This window comes from Scyliorhinus canicula, chromosome 5, assembly GCF_902713615.1.
Source record: "Scyliorhinus canicula chromosome 5, sScyCan1.1, whole genome shotgun sequence".
Taxonomy (NCBI): Eukaryota; Metazoa; Chordata; class Chondrichthyes; order Carcharhiniformes; family Scyliorhinidae; genus Scyliorhinus; species Scyliorhinus canicula.
Window position 1 is genome coordinate 148,239,402 of NC_052150.1, and position 20,012 is coordinate 148,259,413.

The following is a 20,012-nucleotide window of genomic DNA, read 5'->3' on the forward strand; positions in this document are numbered from 1 at the left end:
GTCTGCAGGGGGTGAAAGGCAGGGGGTTAGCATGATGCGTACCCCCATGACCAGCCAGGTACAACAGGCTACATGATAGCCCGGCCTGCACTGCAGCCCCTGTCTCCGCATTACCCCCCCCCCCCCCCCCCCCCATCTCCACATCCACCCCTGGCTGTTCTCCCTGGCACTCTGCCCTCCACACCACACCCTGGCTCAGTCAGTGTCCAGTAGAGATGGGAGGGGTTGTGTGGGGCAGTGGGTGGATACATCTATACGTCACTCTGCACAATCACGGGTCATGGCAGGCAGTCAGTGAGGTGTGCAGCAAGATGGCTGCCTTGCAGGTCACAGCAATGGCGATCCATGCCTGGACACCACCCTGGTGCTGGGGACCTCCCTGATGCCATGGCCTGTCCCCTGGTCACCACCCGTTATATCCCCTTAACCCTGGCAGATGCTGCCCCCCCAGCCAGACATGCCAGCGGAAGGATTGGCAGCCCATGGTCAGCCCTTTGGGAATATATCCTACCTCCCCGTGTGTGCGTGGGTTTCCTCCGGGTGCTCCGGTTTCCTCCCACAGTCCAAAGATGTGTGGGTTAGGTGGATTGGACATGCTAAATTGCCCGTAGTGTCCTAAAAAGTAAGGTTAAGGGGGGGGGGGGGGTTGTTGGGTTACGGATATAGGGTGGATACGTGGGTTTGAGTAGGGTGATCATTGCTCGGCACAACATCGAGGGCCGAAGGGCCTGTTCTGTGCTGTACTGTTCTATGTTCTATGTTCTATGTTCCTCTCTCCCTCAGCAGTTGCGGCGCTTCTTTCCCAATTTTAAAAACTACAAGTGAAACTCGCCGTCGGTCATTCCTTCTGGCGGAGGCAAAGCATTGTGGAAGTCCCGGAGAATACCAGGTCAGGCCTGTTAATGATATGCAAACGGCGTTTACTCTAAGTGCCGAGTAGGATGTATTGACGTCGCTCTCAAGGCCCCGGAGCATGACATTCCATCGGACCACGATTTTTGGCTCATGCGTGATTCTCCGCCCAATAATGTTTTGTGATTCCGACATCGCTGTACGGAGAATCCTGCCCTTATATTTGTAGCAATGGAACTGGACTACAATAGCTCACGGGGGATCACCAGGGTGTGGTTTTGTTTAAAAGGTGCGGAGGACTTGGCTTAGCTCCGGGAGTTTAGGGAATGTATCTTCGCCCACCACCTTTCTGAATAATTCCATCATAAACGCTTTGGGGCTCGGCCTTCAGCCCTTTCTGGTGCACCAATGATGCGTAGGTTTTGTCATCCAAACTCACAACAGGAGAAGTTGCTTCTAAAGGGAACCCAATGACAGCCAGAGTCTGAGGTAGACTCGCGGAGACAGTGCGTAGGTTTTGGCTTCTTGACTTGTTTTCCAGGTCATCGACTATCGCCTTTGCTCGGCAATGACATGCTTGCCTTAATCACTGCAGTCAGCCTGGACTTCAGTGTACTAGAGACCCCGTCGCCATGGTCCAAAAGGGCCGTCTTGATTTCGGTAAGGGTGCTGGCGTGAGAGTCGGCAGCTAAACAAATGGATCAAGGGAGGGTTGAAGAGGACTCAGCAATTCTTCCATTGACTTTTTGAGTTCCAGAGCCAAACTTCTTCAGGATTTGTCGAGCTCAGTGAGGACAACTGGGGACAAGGACAACAAGGGCAGGGACTGATATTTTGTCTTAATGAATGGGAGAGACTTAAAATAATAACTTCGAGGAAGATTAAAACCAAAAATTGTAAAGTTTAAAGGAGGTAGGGGTACAGTTGGGAAACAGGAAGGCAATAGAGAACAGATTCAAAGGAGGAGAGGATAAAACAATAGAATTGTTAAACAAATAGAAGCAGGATTGGAGTTGCTGGTTCATAAATGCCCAAAAGTGTCCTGAATGAAATTGGTGAGCTGGAGGTACAAGTTGCTATGAAAGATGAATTAGATTGAGTCGGCTGATTATTCCTGATTTGTTCAACAAGAGTGGGCAGTTTAAGCCTTGAGCTTGTTTTGCCAGTCAATGAGACTATAGGGGATTTGTGTCTCAACACCATCCCCCCCCTCCCCCCCCCAAAAAACCTCAGCAGGGATGGGGGAGGAAAAGGGTGTTCACCGAGGTTCCATGATTGCATCAGGATGTTAGCAGAGCTGGTGGAAAAACTGAACCTATTTCCTTGCAATTAAGAGATAAGATGGTGACTGTTACTCCATTGGAAATGTGTTACCTACCACTGGGAAAGTAGATAACAATATATGTTTGCAAGTCAGAAAAATATGCAGATATTTCACGGCATCAATAATAGGTGGTTTCAATTAATGTGAAGATTCATGCCAATTAAATGTCCAAATGAAACCCAAAACTTCTTATTAGATTAGAGAAATTTTACCACAGAAAGCAGTTGAAACCAAAACACTGTATGCTTTCATTTGGGGCAGTCGGGGCAAAGGGGATAAAGGGGTATGGGGCAGGCAGAATCAGGCTATTGAGTTGGATGATGAGACATGATCAAAATGAATGGCGGAGCAGGCTCGAAGGGCCGAATGGCCTACCCCGCTTCTATTTCTTATGTTTCTATGTTTTTAGCTTCAGATGTTTTGTTATATGACTACCTGTGAAATGCAGAGAACCCTCCATCAGCTCTTTTCCGCTTACTTGCTGTTTCAACTGCTTGTATTCTGCTGATAGTAGTTCTATGTGTTCCACATGCAGAATTTTTCCTGCATTTCAGAAAGAATATGTACACAACATAAATTATATTATCATATATGCAACATGCACTAACTGCATAAACAACACATGCTATATGAACATATAAACAAAACACAGGTACATTCTCTAAATATTAAAAATATTAATCGTGTACATTTCCTGACACAAGGGGCGGGATTCTCCGATCCCCCGCCGGGTCGGAGAATCACCCGGGGCCGGCGTCAATCCCGCCCCGGCCGTGTCCCGAATTCTCCGCCACCCGCGATTCAGCGGGGGCGGGAATCGCGCCGCGCCAGTCGGCGGGCCCCCCGCGGCGATTCTCTGGCCCGCGATGAGCCGAAGCCCCACCGCTGACAAGCCTCCCCCGCCGGCGGGAATCAAAACACCTACCTGACTGGCGGGATTGATGGCGCGGGTGGGCGCCGGGGTCCTGGGGGGGGGGGGGGATCTGACCCCGGGGGTGGCCTGGCCCGTGATCGGGGCCCACCGATCGGCCGGCGGGCCTGTGCCGTGGGGGCACTCTTTTTCTTCCGCCTTCGCCATGGTCTTCACCATGGCGGGAGCGGAAGAGACCCCCCTCCCCAGCACATGCGCCGGGATGACTTCAGCAGCCGCTGATGCTCCGGCGCATGCGCGGACTTACGCCGGCCGGCGAAGTCCTTTCGGCCCCGGCTGGCGTGGCGCCAAAGGCCGTTCACGCCAGCCGGCGGAGTGGGAACCACTCCGCCGCGGGCCTAGCCCCTCAATGTGAGGGCTTGGCCCCTAAATGTGCGGGGACTTCCTTTGGGGCGGCCCGACGCCGGAGTGGTTCATGTCACTCCAACACGCCGGGACCCCCCGCCCCGCCGGTTAGGGGAGAATCCCGGCCAAGTTTTCCATTATATATTCCTATGTCCACATTTGTAATGACAACTATCACAAGTAAGCCTACCAATGTATTTAGACACTTTTGCCAGTTGCAGTGCTGTAGTGCCTCAGTTTACTGCACATGAGTACTTCGCCTCCAACTTGTACTTTTCCATGTACAATTTTTTGTGTGTTTTGCTATTTAACTATAAACAATACACCCAATGACATTAAACGTGGAGATCTTGTAATGTCCGTGGAATCGGACTCCAGGAAAAATCAACTCCTTCGTGAGAGGGAGAGAAGTCAAAACAGAGAAAGAAATTCTCTTTTTACAAAAGATAACTTTATAAGCAAAAAGCTCATAAAATTATTGCATCTTTGTTTAGAAACATCTCGTAAGGTGATGCAGTTATACTACTGGGACAGTTTAAACAAAATTAAAAATAGTAAGCATTAAACTGATTATAACATCTTAATTTGTTTTATGTTTGCTGTGCCAATTCCAAATTTCATTATCCTGATTTTCAAAAATTGTTATAATAATTGTGAGTCTACCATCTTGAAGGTCAAGAGCAGCAGATGCATGGGAACACCACCACCTGCAGGTTCCTCTCCAAGTCACACACTATCCTGACGTGGGTCTATATCACTGTTTCTTTACTGTCACTTTGTCAAAATGCTGGAACTCACTTCCTAACAGCACTATAGATGTACCTACACCACATGGACTGGTTCAAGAATGCAGCTCACCACCATCTTCTGAAGGGCAATTAGGGACGAGTAGGGTAATAAATGCCTGGTCTAGCCAGCGATGCCCACATCTCGTGAATGAATCAATAAAAATCGGAGTTTATCTTGCTTCCCTTAAGTATTGATATTGGGCAGATGGCAAGTTCTAATTATGTTTTGAGGAGACTTTGCGTCCTGTGACCTTTCACTTTTGTCCCCAAACTTCTGACGTAATCTAAAAGATAGTAGACTGAGCACTATGTTTGCATGCTGGTTATTACATTTTCTCAAATGGTAAATGAAGAGATGCCAAATTATATTTACATTCAAGAGCTACAGGGACATTAAGGCGGAGGTGTGGGATTGTGTAGGGTGCTCTTTCCAAGGGCCGGTGCAGACTCGATGGGCCAAATGGCCTCCTTCCGCACTGTAAATTCTAAAAAAATTACTCTATTTAAAAAATCCTAAATGTACTTCATATAACTGCAGATTCTTGTCATTGTACCATAAGTTGATTCCACAGATTAGCAAAGCGATAAAATTAAATTCTGCAAAGGATGGTTGAATACTCTGTTTTTTAAAAGCAGAGTTAAATGTAGGTACGAATACTCTTATTGTCACTTTATCCTCTCAAAATTTTATCTGATAATTAAAGGTGCGTCCTGTAGAGACCTGAAAATTTTCCCCATGATTAGCGAGATAGGAAATTGAGGGATCAAACTGTCAACATCTCAATGATAAATTTGAAAACAGATCAAACATTTGGCACTGTTAGGGCAGATTGTTCTAAAAGAATAAGGTTGACTGATGTTAACAGAAGGCGTTTAGTGTTACAATCCCAGCTGATGTTACTACTGGACAAATCGGATCCCAGAGTGAAACTCTTCACAAAGTGTGCTGATGAATGTTTAACACAAAGAATAAAATATTAAAACTAGAAAAAAATAACCATATTGCACCAGAGATTGGAGAGATCTCAATACAAATATAAGAAAATGATTCAAATTTTCACAATCCAAAGTAAATGACAGACGTGGCCAAAGCAAATTCTATGGATTTCTCAGCAATCCACTTGTTATACTGTCCAACCCATCGCACTGAAATTCAGGCCGGGATTTTCTGCTCCTATTCGAGTTTGGGTGGGCTTGGCGATGAACGCAGAAAATATTGAGAGATGGCCAAAGTCGCAATTCACATTGAAGCAAAAGCAGGAAGCAAGCATCCTCTCCCTGCCATCGATGGCGGGCAGGCCACATTTCCTGCTGTTCAACATCGGGTACATGACTGTAATAAATTAGCATCTCATTATCAGGCTCATAAGCCATATGCCATTCGTGGCATTAAACACAAAATTAGAGATGCATGTAATAAGGGAATATCGGTGATCGGTGATTTTAATCTTCACGTAGATTGGGCAAATCAAATTAGCCACAGTGTCGTAGAGGAGGAATTCCTGGAGTGTATACAGGATGGTTTTCTTGACCAATATGTGGAGGAGCCAACTAGTGAACAGGCCATCTTAGACTGGGCACTGTGTAATAAGAAGAGAATCATAGCCAATCTGGCTATGCGAGACCCCTTGGGGATGAGCGACCATAACATGTTAGACTGTTTTATCAAGATGGAGAGTGAAGTAGTTGATTTGGAGACTTGGGTGCTGAATCTTAATATAGGAAACTATGAAGATATAAGGCATGAGTTGGCCTTGATAGATTGGGGAGAGTTACGTAAAGGGATGACAGTGGATAGGCAATGGCAAACATTCAAGGAACGCATGGGGGAACTGCAGTAACTGTTCATTCCTGCCTTGCACAAAAGCAAAATGGATAACAGTGCCAATCCATGGCTTACAAAGGAAATTAGAAATAGTATCCGATCCAAGGAAGAAGCATACAGATTGGCCAAGAAAAATAATGGGCAAAATTCTCCCATCGGGAGACTAAGTGCCGACACTGGAGTGAAAACCGGAGTGTTTCACTCCGGCGTCAGAGGCCGCTCCACGACCCCTATTCTCCAACCCCCAGGGGGCTAGGAGCGGCGCTGCGTCAATTATGTGCACCGGACCTTGGCGCTGCGTGAAAGCGGTGCCACGTAAATGACGTGGCCGGCATCGCGTAAATGACGTCACCCGCGCATGCGCCGGTTGACCGGTGCCAACCCACGCATGCACGGTTGCCGTCCTCCCCGCAGGCACCCGCAAGACATGGAGGACTGATCTTGCGGGGCGGCGGAGGAAAAGAGTGGGTCCTTTAGAGACGCTGGCCCGCCGATCGTTGGGCACGATCGTGGGCCAGACCCCTACTGAACGTCCCCTGGTGCTCGATCCTCCCTCCCCCCCCAACAGGCCGCACACGCAGCGTTCGCACGCTGTTCACGCCGGCAGCGACCAGGTGTGGTTGGTGCCGGCATGAACCCGTCGGATTGGGCAGGCTGCTCGGCCCATCCAGGCCGGAGAATCGGCGCTCGCCTGCTACAAACGGCGAGCGGCGATTCTCCGAGTGGCCAGTCGTGAAACGCGGCACGCCGTTTTGGGGTGGGTGGGCGAATCGCGTGCGGGTGCCAGGGCAGCGTGGCGGGAATCGCCCGGCACTCCCGCGATTCTCCCGCCCGGCGTGGGGGTCGGAGAATTGCGCCCAATAGGTCTGATGATTGGGAGTTTAGAATTCAGCAAAGAAGGATGAAGGGATTAAGAAGGGGAAAATACAATACAAAAGTAAGCTTGCAGGGAACATAAAGACTGACACTAAGAGTTTATAAAGATGTGTGAAGAGAAAGAGATTGGTAAAGACAAATGTAGGCCCCCTACAGACAGAAACAGGGGAATGCATAATAAAGGACAAAGAAATGGCTGAGCCGTTGAATAGATACTTGGGTAGCACGGTAGCATGGTGGTTAGCATAAATGCTTCACAGCTCCAGGGTCCCAGGTTCGATTCCCGGCTGGGTCACTGTCTGTGCGGAGTCTGCACGTCCTCCCCGTGTGTGCGTGGGTTTCCTCCGGGTGCTCCGGTTTCCTCCCACAGTCCAAAGATGTGCGGGTTAGGTGGATTGGCCATGCTAAATTGCCCGTAGTGTCCTAAAAAGTAAGGTTGGGGGGGGGGTTATTGGGTTACGGGTATAGGGTGGATACGTGGGTTTGAGTAGGGTGATCATGGCTCGGCACAACATCGAGGGCCGAAGGGCCTGTTCTGTGCTGTACTGTTCTATGTTCTATGTTCTGTCTTCACAAATGAGGACACAAATCAGATCCCAGAAATGCTGGAGAATGAAAGGTTTAGTGAGAGGGAAGAACTGAAGGAGATCAACATTAGTAGAGACATTAGTAGGTGCTGGGGAAATTGATGGAATTGAAGCCGGATAAATCCCTAGGGCCTGAGAATCTGCATCCTAGAGTACTTAAGGAGGTGGCTCTGGAAATAGTGAATGCATTGGTGGTCATCTCCCGGGATTCTATAGACTCTGGAACAGTCCCTGCAGATTGGAAGGTAGCTCACGCCACTCCGATATTCAAAAAGGGAGGTAGAGAGAAAGGAGGGAATTATAGACCAGTAAAGCCTAACATCGGTAGTGGGGAAAATTCTTGAATCCATTAGCAAGGATTTTATAGCGGAACATTTAGAAAGCAGTGGCAGAATCAGTCAGAGTCAGCATGGATTTATGAAGGGGAAATTATGCTTGACAAATCTGTTGGAATTCTTTGAAGATGTAATCAGTACAGTTGACAAGGGGGAGCCAGTCGATGTGGTATATGTGGACTTTCAGAAGTCTTTTGACAAAGCCCCGCATAAGAGATTATTGTGCAAAATTAAAGCGCCTGGGATTGGGGGAAATGTGCTGAGGTGGATAGAAAACTGGTTGGCAGAGAGGAAACAAAGAGTAGGAATTAATCGGTCCTTTTCAAATTGGCAGGCAGTAACTAGTGGGGTGCCACAGGGATCGGTGTTGGGACCCCAGCTATTCACAATATATATTAATGATTTGGATGAGGGAACAAAATGTAACATCTCAAAATTTGCAGATGATACCAAGTTAGGTGGGAAGGTGAACTGTGACGAGGATGCAGGGATCCGACAGCATGATCTGGATAGGTTGGGCGAGTGGGCAAATCAATGGCAGATGCAGTATAATTTGGATAAGTGTGAGGTTATTTACTTTGGAATCAAAAACAGGAAAGCAGATTACTACCTGAATGGTTGTAAATTGGGAGAGGGGAATGTGCAGCGGGACCTGGGTGTCCTTGTGCACCAGTCGCTGAAGGTAAGCATGCAGGTGCAGCAGGCGGTTAAGAAGGCTAATGGTATGTTGGCCTTCATTGCGAGAGGTTTCAAGTACAGAAGCAGTGATGTGTTGCTGCAATTATACAGGGCCTTGGTTAGGCCACACCTAAAATATTGTGTGCAGTTTTGGTCTTCTTTTCTGAGGCAAGATGTTCTTGCTCTCGAGGGAGTGCAGTGAAGATTTACCAGACTGATTCCAGAAATGGCAGGACTGTCATGTGAGGAGTGATTGATTAGGTTAGGACTGTTCTCGCTGTAGTTCAGAAGAATGAGGAGGAATCTCACAGAGTCTTATAAAATTTTAACAGGACTAGACAGGATAGATGCAGGGAAGATGTTCCCAATGATGGGTGTGTCCAGAACTAGGGGCGGAATTCTCCGGCCCCCGCAGGGTCGGGTAATCGGCCGGTGCCGGGGAGGCTGGCACGGGAATCGAACCGTGCTGCTGGCCTGCTTGGTCTGCTTTAAAAGCCAGCGATTTAGCCCAGTGAGCTAAACCAGCCCCTTTTATTGGAGGTGCTTGAACCATTTGGGTTTGGATCAGGGTTCACCATGTGGTGAAACTACAGTACAGCGATCCCATGGCGAGCATGTGGACAAACGCCACCAGTTCTGTTGTCCCTGCTCCTGTTCGCACTGACAATTGAGCCTCTGGCCATCGCTCTTAGATCGGTGGAGTGGTGGACATGCATTCAAAGAGTGGGTAGGGAGCACAGAGTTTAATTCTATGCAGATAACCTGCTCCTCTACGTGTTGAACCCCGTGGCCAGAATGGGACTCCTTGAAGAGTTCGGTGTCTTCTCAGGTTACAAACTCAACCTGCGGTAGACTGAAATCCTTTCGGTAAACTCCACGAGGGGCAGAGCAGAGTGGAGGAGCGAGCGTTTAAGATAACACAGACCAAGTTCAGGTACCTCGTGATACAGATACAACTAGACAAGTGGAACCTCTCCAGCCTGGAGGTAAAGAGGGACCTACAAAGATGGAACTCACTCCCACTCTCACTAGTGGGAAGGGTACTGGCATTCAAAATGAACATGCTGCCCAGGTTCCTCTTCATATTTAGATCGCTCCCGATTTTCATCCCAAATCCTTCTTCACCAGGGTGGATAAGCTAATTGCGGACTTTGTCTGTGGGTAATATCCCGAGGACACAAAAAGCCATCTTGCAGAGAAGGTGACATGTGGGAGGCCTGGCCCTGCCAGACTTCCTATTCTACCTCTGGATGGTGAACGCAGAGAGGGTGAGGGGTGGCTGAAGGAGCCGGAGGCAGAATTGGTCCAAATGGAGGAGGCCAGGAACGTCTCTCCTGGCACTAGTCACTGCTTCACTCCCTCCCCCCCACCACACACACTCAAGGAGCCCAGTGGTAGTCGCCACATTAAAGACCTGAACAAGCGCCACTTCAAACCTGGTCGTATCTCACTGGTGACTCCCATCTGGAACAATCATAGGTTCACCCCAGTGAAGATCAACCCCACATTTGGGGCTTGGAAGGAGGACAGAGGGACCTTGTGGGTGAAGGTCATGTACGTGGACGGTAGGATAGTGACCCTGGGGGTACTGCCAGAGAAGCTCCAAACCCCGAAAGGAAACGGGCTTCGGTACTTGCAGCTGCACGACTTATTCCGCAGGGAGATCAAGACGTCCCCCAGTTATCCGGACACACGCTTCTGGACAAGATGGTAGTGCTGGACTGACTGGGTGGAGTCAAATGTGGTGACATATATGGACAACCACAGAAGAGACCAGGATCCCACTGGACAAAACATGATGAAATGGGGGAGGAACTGGGTGTGGGGATAGGGGGAGGACTCTGGATTGAGGCGCTACACAATGCCAACTCCATATCCTCGTGTGCAGGGCTAAGCCTGGTGCAGCTCCACGAGGTGCACAGAACATATCTAACCAGGTCACCTAACCTTTGGCTGCCCTCCCAGATCACCTCGGCTTCTCTCGAGCCCACTCAGCTTCAAGTCTGCTGCTACAGCTCTTTCTTTAAGTTGGAGCCTTTTCCTCTGAGTCATTTGTTTGACTCAGTGAGATCTAAATCTGATGCTTGTCTTTCTGTCCCAATCGCTTGTTTGGGACCATCTCCCTGTCCCCCTCCCTGTGCCCTGTTCCCTGGGACACCTTCACTCAAGTGGTGTTCCGGTTCAGTTTACCTGACCTCCAGTTTAGCATCATTTCACTTTTTTGCTTCCTTTACTTCTGCATATGTCTGAAGGGCTGGCTGCCAGCCTTAAGAACGTGAAATGAACGACCAGTGCGCACGGGACCATTCTCCAGCTGGTGCCTGCACAGAAGTCCTGAAGCCCACTGGGGACAGTAGCCCTGAAACTACGACTCACAAACTCTACTTAACGTAAGTATCGGTTGCATTAGTCTGCCATTGACTGAGTAACTGGAAAACTACTGAGCTCCACGAAGCAACATTTAAATTGTAATAAAACGTTGACATTTTCAAATAGGAAAAAAAACAAATTTTCAGTTGAATTTTAAAGCAGACTTTTTCCCTTTGGATTTTAGGTTTAATAAATCTTAACAAAATCTACATCCGTCAAATTAACAATAAAATATACCAAACCCGTGACCTCTATCACCAAGAAGGACAAGGGGGCAGATGCATGGGAACATCATCACCTGCAAATTCCCCTCCAAGTCGTACACCTACCGTCAGGAAGCAGAGGAAGGTTTAATTAATCTATGTTTGTATTGTTCCATAATGGATACAAGGTATAGATTTAAATGAGTTTAATTTTGTGATTCTGTCTAAGAATGGGTAAAACTCTAGTTAGATTCATGTTAAACAAACGTGTTTGCATGTATGGTTGTTTTGGTTTCATTTCAAACTGTGTCTGTATTGCGCTCAGAGAGTTTACAACGTGAAAAGCAAACAAAAGCTTAAAGAAAGACTGAAGTGTTGCTTAGCAACAAGGGGCCACCTTTAAGTTAGAAAGACCATTTGAGTTTAGTTTTAACAGGACCCAAGCCAGTTGGAACTTAGCAGCCGGAGAGGAAACCGCTCTCACAGCTCTGCCAGAAACAGAAGCAAAAGCAGGACAATGGAGTAACGGGAAGAAAGGAAGTCTCATAAACTAAAGAACAGATAATTCTAGAATCTAGGGAATGAAAGGAGAAGGTCCATGAATATTGAATCCAAAGGGAAAAAAGAACTTGAACTTAAACAAGGTACTGGTCATTGAAGTTAAAGATAGAGATGAAAGGTGCGGACCTGGTGAAGTTGGCTAGCGTGCAGCAAGATATCTGAGATATTAAAATTGGCAAGATATTAAGGTTTGTGACCTTAGTACACACTGGGAAGCAGTAGTGTACTTTTGGTGGCTGGATACCTGAGAGATTGTGTGGAATCTTGAATGCACACAGCAATTCAAGGCAGAGGAATGCTGAAAGGAGAGTTGAAAATCCTGGAAGTGGATCCATGCTGAAAGCATCTGAGGGAAAGCATTGTTTAAAAGAAGATTCTAAGACAAGTATTTTCTTCAGTTGAGTTTGGGAAACACCCGCATGGAATCCAGAGTCCAGTGAGGCCAGTTGGCTCACAGTGTATTATCATCTGCGGGATTTGAGGAGAAAGCCACGCAAGTTCGATTGGGTGGCATCTGCCACTTGGTTTCAGAGTGGGGTGTGTCTGACCACAGTTGGCCTGTTGGTTTACAGGGTCTGTGTATTTACTAAGAACAATACAGTGTAAGATATATTTTGTGTCCTGTGTTATTCTTAAAGTCGGTGTACATTTGTGAAGATAAGTGGGAGTGAAAGATATTGTATTATTGTCAAATTTTTCAAGTTAAATAAAGAGTTATTTTCAGTTGTTAAAAACAAATTATCACTCCTGTGATTCTGTTCACCCACGTTTTCTGCAAGAAGTAAATGTTACCGATCTTTTGAGCCAGGGTTCCATTCTGAGATGTTCTCTGCCAGTATTAACATCAACTGGAATCATAACAATCCTGACTTAGAACTATATTGCCGTTCCTTTATTGTTGCTGTGTCAAAAATCATGGAATCCCCCCCCCCCCCCCTTCCTAACAGTATTGTGGGTGTATCTACATCACATGGACTGTAGTATTCAAGAAGGCAGATTACCACCACCTTCTCAAGGACAATTAGGAATGGGCAATAAATGCTGGCCTAGCCAGTGATGCCTACATCCCATGAATGAATAAAAGAAATAGAATGATAATGCCTAATAAGAGACATTTGTATAACTGCACTGTTGATAATTCCCCTTGCTCAAGTGTTACTTGTCAGTAAACTCTGATTTAACTTTTGAATAATCAGTTAGAGATTATTAGTAATCACTGACACTAAAAAACTCTTTGGTCAGGATGTATAAAGATGGCACTCTTAATATTCCCACACAGTGCTACTGTGTACAACTGGGAGTAACTTGGAATAGGCAGGAAATCCCTAGCAATAAACTTTATTTTCCCTGCTGTTTCTAATTTTTTTGAAACAAATAAAACAAAGAGATGTTTAAAAAAGTGAAATAACAACGAAGAAGCAAAGAAAATACATATTTTCAGCACTCAAGTGCTGTTTTGGTACAACTATTTCATCCAATTACCTTTTAAATCAGCAAGATCCCACAGTTCATGGGCTGCAGCCAATGAGAGTGCCAATGGATATTCAACACAAACGTGCTTCCCTGCATCCAGAAACTTCCTTTTGAAATAAGAAAACATCAGGAACAAACCAAATCCCATGATTGTTTTGATAACAAACAGAACCTAGTTCAGAAAATACACTTCTTTAAACAAGATAGTTATTATTTTCTCCTTACTTTAGGAAGTGCTAGGGGAGGCATTAATGACTTACAGAAAGTGCAGGATGGAGCTTAAGAAAACAATTAGGAGCGCAAAGACGGGCAATGAGAAATCTCTGGCTGGTAAAAGTAAGGTAAATCCCAAGATATTCCAAAAGTATACAAATGGGAAGAGGATAACCAGGGAAACAGTTGGGCCCATTAGGGACCAAGTGGGAGATCTGTGGGTGGAGCCAGTGGACATTGGTAGGGTGTTGAAGGCATACTTCACATCTGTCTTCAAACAAGAGAATGAGGAGCAGATATGGAACTCAGGGACAGTCTGTGAGATTCTTGAGAAAATTGGCATAGAGAGTGACAAGGTATGAAATGAAAATGAAAATCGCTTATTGTCACGAGTAGGCTTCAAATGAAGTTACTGTGAAAAGCCCCTAGTCGCCACATTCCAGCGCCTGTTCGGGGAGGCTGTTACGGGAATCGAACCGTGTTGCTGGCCTGCTTGGTCTGCTTTCAAAGCAAGCGATTTAGCCCTGTGCTAAACAGCCCGGTATTGGAGGTGTTGGCAGGTTTAAAAGTGAACAAATCTCCTGGTCCGGATGAATTGTGTCCCAGGATGCTGTGGGAGACAAGGGAGGAGATTGTAGGAGCTCTGGCCACGGGGGAGGTGCCAGAGGACTGGAGAACAGTTAATGTGGTCCCACTAATTAAGAAAAGTTGTAGAGGTAAGCCAGGGAACTACAGACCAGTGAGTCTCACAACAGTGATAGGAAAACTAGGAGAAAATTCTGAAGGAGAGTATCTATCTCCACTCGGAGAGGCAAGGTTTGGTCAGCATGGATTTGTCAAAAGGAAGTCATGCCGAACAAATTTAATTGAATTTTTTGAGCATGTGACCAGGTGTGTAGATGAGGATAGTGCAGTTGGTGCAGTTTACATGGATTTCAACAAAGCCTTTGATAAGGTCGCACATAAGAGACTTATAAGGATCTGAATTGGGTCCCTTATTACTTGTCATTTATATAAAAGACAAAGATGACGGATGGACAGGGTCGGTGCAGACTCAATGGACTGAATGGCCTCCTTCTGCACTGAAGGGATTCTATGACTATGTGGGGGGTAGGATCATTAGGTTTGCGGATGGCACAAAGATTGGCCGGGTTGTTAACAGTGAGATTGAGTATCTTGGGGTTACAGGATGATAAAGACGAGATGCCAAACGGGCAGAAAGGTGACAGATGGAATTTAACCCTGAAAGATGTGATGCAATACACTTTGGAAGGAATAATTTGACAAGGAAGTATTCAATGAATGGCCTGACATTGAGAAGTTTCGAGGAACAAAGGGACCTTGGAGCGTTAGTCCATAGATCTCTGAAGGCAGGCGGGCAGGTTAATAGGGTGGTGAAAAAGGCATATGGGACATTTGCTTTATCAATCGAGGCATAGATTAAAAAAGCAGGGAGGTCATGTTGAAGTTGAATAGAACATTGGTAAGGTCACAACTGGAGTGCTGTGTGCAGTTCTGGTCGCCACATTATAGGAAGGATGTGATTGCCCTGGAGTGGGTGCAGAGGCAATTCACCAGGATGTTGCCTGGGGTGGAACATTTCAGTTATGAAGAAAGGTTGGATAGACGGGTTGTTTTCGCTGGAGCAGGGAAGACTGAGGGGTGACCTGATCGAGGTGTACAAGATTATGAGGGGCATGGGCAGGGTGGATAGGGAACAGTTGTTCCTCTTAGTTGAAGGTTCAGCTACGATGGATCATAATTTCAAGGTGAGCGGCAGGAGGTTTAGGGGGGATGTAAGGGGAATCTTTTTTACCCAGAGGGTGGTGAGGGTCTGCAATGCACTGCCTAAGAGGGGGGTCATAGAGTCATAGAAACATACAGCACAGAAAAGGCCGTTCGGCCCATCACGTCTGCAATGGTCAAAAACAACCACCTAATCATTCAAATCCCATTTTCCAGCACTTGGCCCAATGCCTTGTATGTCCTGGGATCGCAAGTGCATTTCTAAATACTTCTTAAATGTTATGAGGGTTTCTGCCTCCACCACCCTTTCAGGCAGCGAATTCCAAACTCCCACCACCCTCCGAGTCAAAAGATGTTCCCTCACATCCCTCTAAACCTCCTGCCCCTGACCTTAAATCTATGCCCACTGATTATAGATCCGTCCACTAAGGGGAAAAGTCTGTTCCTGTCTACTCTATCTATGCCCCTCATAACTTTTTACATCTCAATCACATTCCTCCTTAGTCTTCTCTGCTCCAAGTAAAACTATCCAAGTCTATCCAAACGCTCTTCATCACTAATTATGTTTGCCCCAGCCAAGAAGATGACCCAGGGATTTGGGATGGAGTGTCTTGCATGGGCTAAAAGGCCAATGTCTCTGCTGTAATGAACTTATCATAATGAAGAAAACACCGTCCCCACAACCCACCACCATCACTCCACCCGAGAACCTTTGGGGACATTGGCTGTTATTTTGTGGAATTACTATACCTGAACTATTGACTTCTACCTTGCCCCTCCACCTCAGCTTTTCCAGCCCTTTGTAACTGCAGTCACGATGAGAAGTAACATCTGAAATATTAGCTCTTCTTTTTCTTTCTCTTTCAGATATTGAGACACCTGCTGTGCCTTTCCTGTTTTCATTGAAAATCTGTTTAGTTCTGTTGGAGTTTGATATAAACCCGCCAAGTATAAGTTGATGAATGTATGGAATCAGAGGGTCCGGAATAAAATTAAGGAAGAACTGAAATGATATTTGAAGGATCGAACGAGTGAAAGATTTTAGTTTTGGGGACCAGCCAGATGAACAACAGAGTTCTAATCCCATATTCTTCACTTCATTTTCAAACTTGTGCAGGCCAGTGAAATGCATGCTTGCATCATTGGCGCAGGACTGATAATGCATGTTCAAGATAAGCTTTCTTCTTGATACCTCACATACTCCTCATGAAACTGGTTCTCCAAACTGATGATGGCAGCTTGTATTTCGTCACTTTGTAGGGCTTCCTCCAGCGTGATCTGCTTCAGCTGTTCAATGTTTCCTAATGTTCGCCTGCCAATTTGAAGGAAGATGCACAGCAACACGTTTAAGTGTGATAAAACAGCAGCATCATGAACGAGTACTTCACCATTCCACTGACTTTAAGGCTCACTGGACAGTTAGTGTGAACATTATAGCAGAATCATTGAACTATCAATGAGAAGCATATTTCAATCTTTCCCTTCTCCCAGGGTACAGCGTTAGAATTTCAAGTTCTCATTTCCCTCTAAGGTGGCAATGTCCAACAGCTGTTATAGAATTAAATGTTCAAACTGATGAGGTCCCTATGTGTTCATTGTATATCTATTGGGTGTTATTCTGTTCAAATGATGGGATATTAATTAGAAAACTCAATTGTGCTCACATATTTAAAGAAGGTGAGAGAGGGAAAACCATGGAATTAGACCGGTTTGCCTCACATCTGTTATCAGAAAATTACTAGAATATCTAATTAAGGAGAGGGTGACCTTGAATATTTTCAGCTGATCAGATGGAAACAGCGTGGATTTACTTGGAAATTGGATGAGTGGCAGGAGATTGAGAGCAGCAATGATGGGGTGGTACTCTAAATGGCAGGATTTGTAAGTGGCTGCTCCTGCCTGATGAACCTGACTGAATGTTTTGAAGAGCTGACTGATATAGTGGACAGGGGAATGTCTTCAGATAATCAAAACAAACGGCTTCAGATGTTGGAAATCTGAAAATTAAAAAACAATTACTTCAGATGCTGGAAATCTGAAATAAAAAGAGCCAGTCATGGAAAACTCAGGTCTGGCTGCATCTATGAAGAAAGGAACAGAGTTCACATTTTGAGTACAATATGACGCTTTCTTGGATCTATGAATGTTATTTATATGGACTTCCAGAAGGCACCTGATAAAGTCCCTCATGAATTATGAGTTTATTGCTGATGGAATTGAAGGCAAATTATTGACCTGCTTAGAAGCAACTATGTTGTGCCTTGACTATTTATTGGTAGATGATGGGATAAAAAGCCACAGGTATAAATTTGCTGATTACACAAAGATAGGTGGCAATGTACGAAATGGACACTGAAGCATAAAATGACAAAGAGATTAAGGGCGGAATTCTCCGCTCCCCACGTGGCATTGGAGAATCGTGGGAGGGCCTCCCGGCATTTTTTACGCCCCACTGGCGCCCCCAGCGATTCTCTCCCCCCCCCCCCCACCCGGCTCGGAAAAATCGGCGCTCGCCGTTTTTCATGGCGAACGGCGATTCTCCGAGCCCGATGGGCCGAGCGGCCGGCCCTTCACACTTGTTTCACCACGGCAGCAACCACACCTGGTCGCTGCATTTGTGAAATGGGAGGCAGATGCCCGTTTGGGGCATCTAGGGGCCCGATTGGGACGGAAGCACTGCGACTGTGCTCGGGAGGGGACAGGTCCGTGATCGGTGCCCACCGATCGTCGGGCCAGCGTCCAAAACGGACGCACTCTTTCCTCTGCGCCACCCGGCAAGATAAAGCCGCCACGTCTTGCCGGGCAGCGGTGGAGAAAGATGGCACCGCGCATGCGCGGGTTCGTGCCGTCTGCGCGCTGATGTCATCCGCGCATGCGCGGGTTGGAACCGGCAACCCGCGCATGCGCGGATGACATCAGAAAAGCGCCGTTTCCGCATCATTTCCGGTGCGACGAGGTTGCGGCCGGGAACGATGGGGGCCCGCTCCTAGCCCCCCGAGTGGGAGTGAATTAGGTGCGGGGAGCGGGTCCTGAGGCCGTCGTGAAGTTCGGCCGATTTCACGACGGCCACCCCGATTTTTATCGGGAGCGGAGAATACCGCCCTAAGTGAATGGGAAAATCTGTGTCAAAAGGATTCCATCATAGGTAAATGTAATGCCTCACATTTACCTATGATGGAATGCATGCAACAATTATATGTCCTTTTAAATATTAATATTAACTGTAATCTGTTGCAGTCCTCTTTAGTTTTGAATATCCCCACCCCATCAATTTGGTGCAGTCATAGAGGCGACAGCACAGAAAAGTCCCTACGGCCCTTGCGTCTGCGCCGGTAAAAAACAACCGCCTAACTTTTCTAATCCCATTTTCCAGCACTTTGCCCAGAGCCTTGTATACCTTGGCATTGCAAGTGCACATCTAAATACCTCTTAAATGTATGAGGGTCTCGGCCTCCACCTCCCTTTCAGGCAGCGAGTTCCAAACTGCCAACACCCTCTGGGTGCAAAGGATTTTCCTCACATCTCCTGCCCCTTACCTTAAATCTATGCCCCCTGGTCATTGATCTCTCCACCAAGGGGAAAAGTTTTTTCCTGTCTGTTCTATCTATACCCCTCATAATTTTGTACATCTCAATCATGCCCCCCCCCCCCCCCCCCCCCTCCTCTCAGACTCCTCTGCTCCAAGGAAAATAACCCAAGTCTATTCAATCTCTCTTCATAGCTAAAACTCTCCAGCCTAGGCAGCAAACATCCTGGCAAATCTCCTCTGCACCCTTTCCAGTGCTATCACACCCCCGCCCCCCCCCCCCCCCCCCTATAATGTGGATTCCAGAATTGCACACAATATTCTATTTGTGGCCTATCCAACGTTTTATACAGTTCCAGCATAACCTCTCTGCTTTTAAATTCTATGCTTCGGCTAATAAAGGCATGTATACCGTGTGCCTTCTTAACCACTGTATCCACCTGCTCTCCTACCTTAACGGACCGGTGTACATGCATACCAAGGTCTCTCTGATCCTTGGTGCTTCCTAGCTACCTTTGGTCCTTTGTTGTCTGCAAATTTGAATTTTTGTTTTTAATTCCAGCGCTTAAATTGTTGATATAAACAGTGAAAAGTGATCCCAGCACTGATCCTTGTATATCACATACCATCTTCTATCTCAGAATAACTACCCCTTCTTTCTATTCTCTACTTTCTCTTTTAAAGCAAGCTCGCTATCCATTCTGTTACTTGCTACTGATCTCCTATTCACTGACCTTATTCATTAATCTATTATGTTGCATCTTCTCAAAGGCTTTTTGAAAAGCTAAGTTAATTACATCTACTACATTACCTTTATCGACTCTCTCTATTACCTCTTCAAAACATTCTATGAGGTTGGTCACACAAGGATTTCCCTTAAGAAATTCATATTCACTATTCTTTATGGCTGCAATGATGAGCGTGAGGAAATTACAGGAGCTTTTTCTATATTGTTTAGAAAATAGCAAATAATTTATTATCTCATTGATTGTGATTAGTTACATTTATACAGTGGAACGAGATGTAGATAGTAATGGCTTTCTTGATCTTTTTTAAAGTAAAAAAGCAAGCGGGACGGTAGCACAGTGCAGGCAGCCTGGTAGCACAGTGGTTAGAATTGTTGCTTCACAGTGCCAGGGTCCCAGGTTCAATTCCTGACTTGGGTCACTGTCTGTTCGGAGTCTGCACTTGCTCCGGGTGCTCCGGTTTCCTTCCACAAGTCTTGAAAGGTGTGTTTGTTAGGTGAATTGGACATTCTGAATTCTCCCTCGGTGTACCCAAACAGGCGCCGGAGTGCGGCGACTAAGGGAATTTCCCAGTAACTTCATTGCAGTGTTAATGTAAGTTTACTTGTGAAAATAAAGATTATTATTATAAAA

At 46.4% G+C, this 20,012-nt stretch overlaps 1 protein-coding gene across 3 annotated transcripts in view; it reads right to left on the reverse strand.

Moving 5' to 3' along the window:
- Window positions 1–20,012, reverse strand: part of blvra (biliverdin reductase A) — an 80,252-nt gene that overhangs the window by 19,678 nt on the left and 40,562 nt on the right. For 2 of the 3 annotated variants that reach the window (XM_038797797.1, XM_038797796.1), the window contains exons 3-5: window positions 16,300–16,419; window positions 13,158–13,255; window positions 2,612–2,719 (exon numbers count right to left, since the gene is read on the reverse strand). In XM_038797797.1, the coding sequence (XP_038653725.1) occupies window positions 2,612–2,719; window positions 13,158–13,255; window positions 16,300–16,419 (326 nt within the window). The remainder of the gene's footprint in view (window positions 1–2,611; window positions 2,720–13,157; window positions 13,256–16,299; window positions 16,420–20,012) is intronic. The other variant, XM_038797798.1, reaches the window with a different exon arrangement.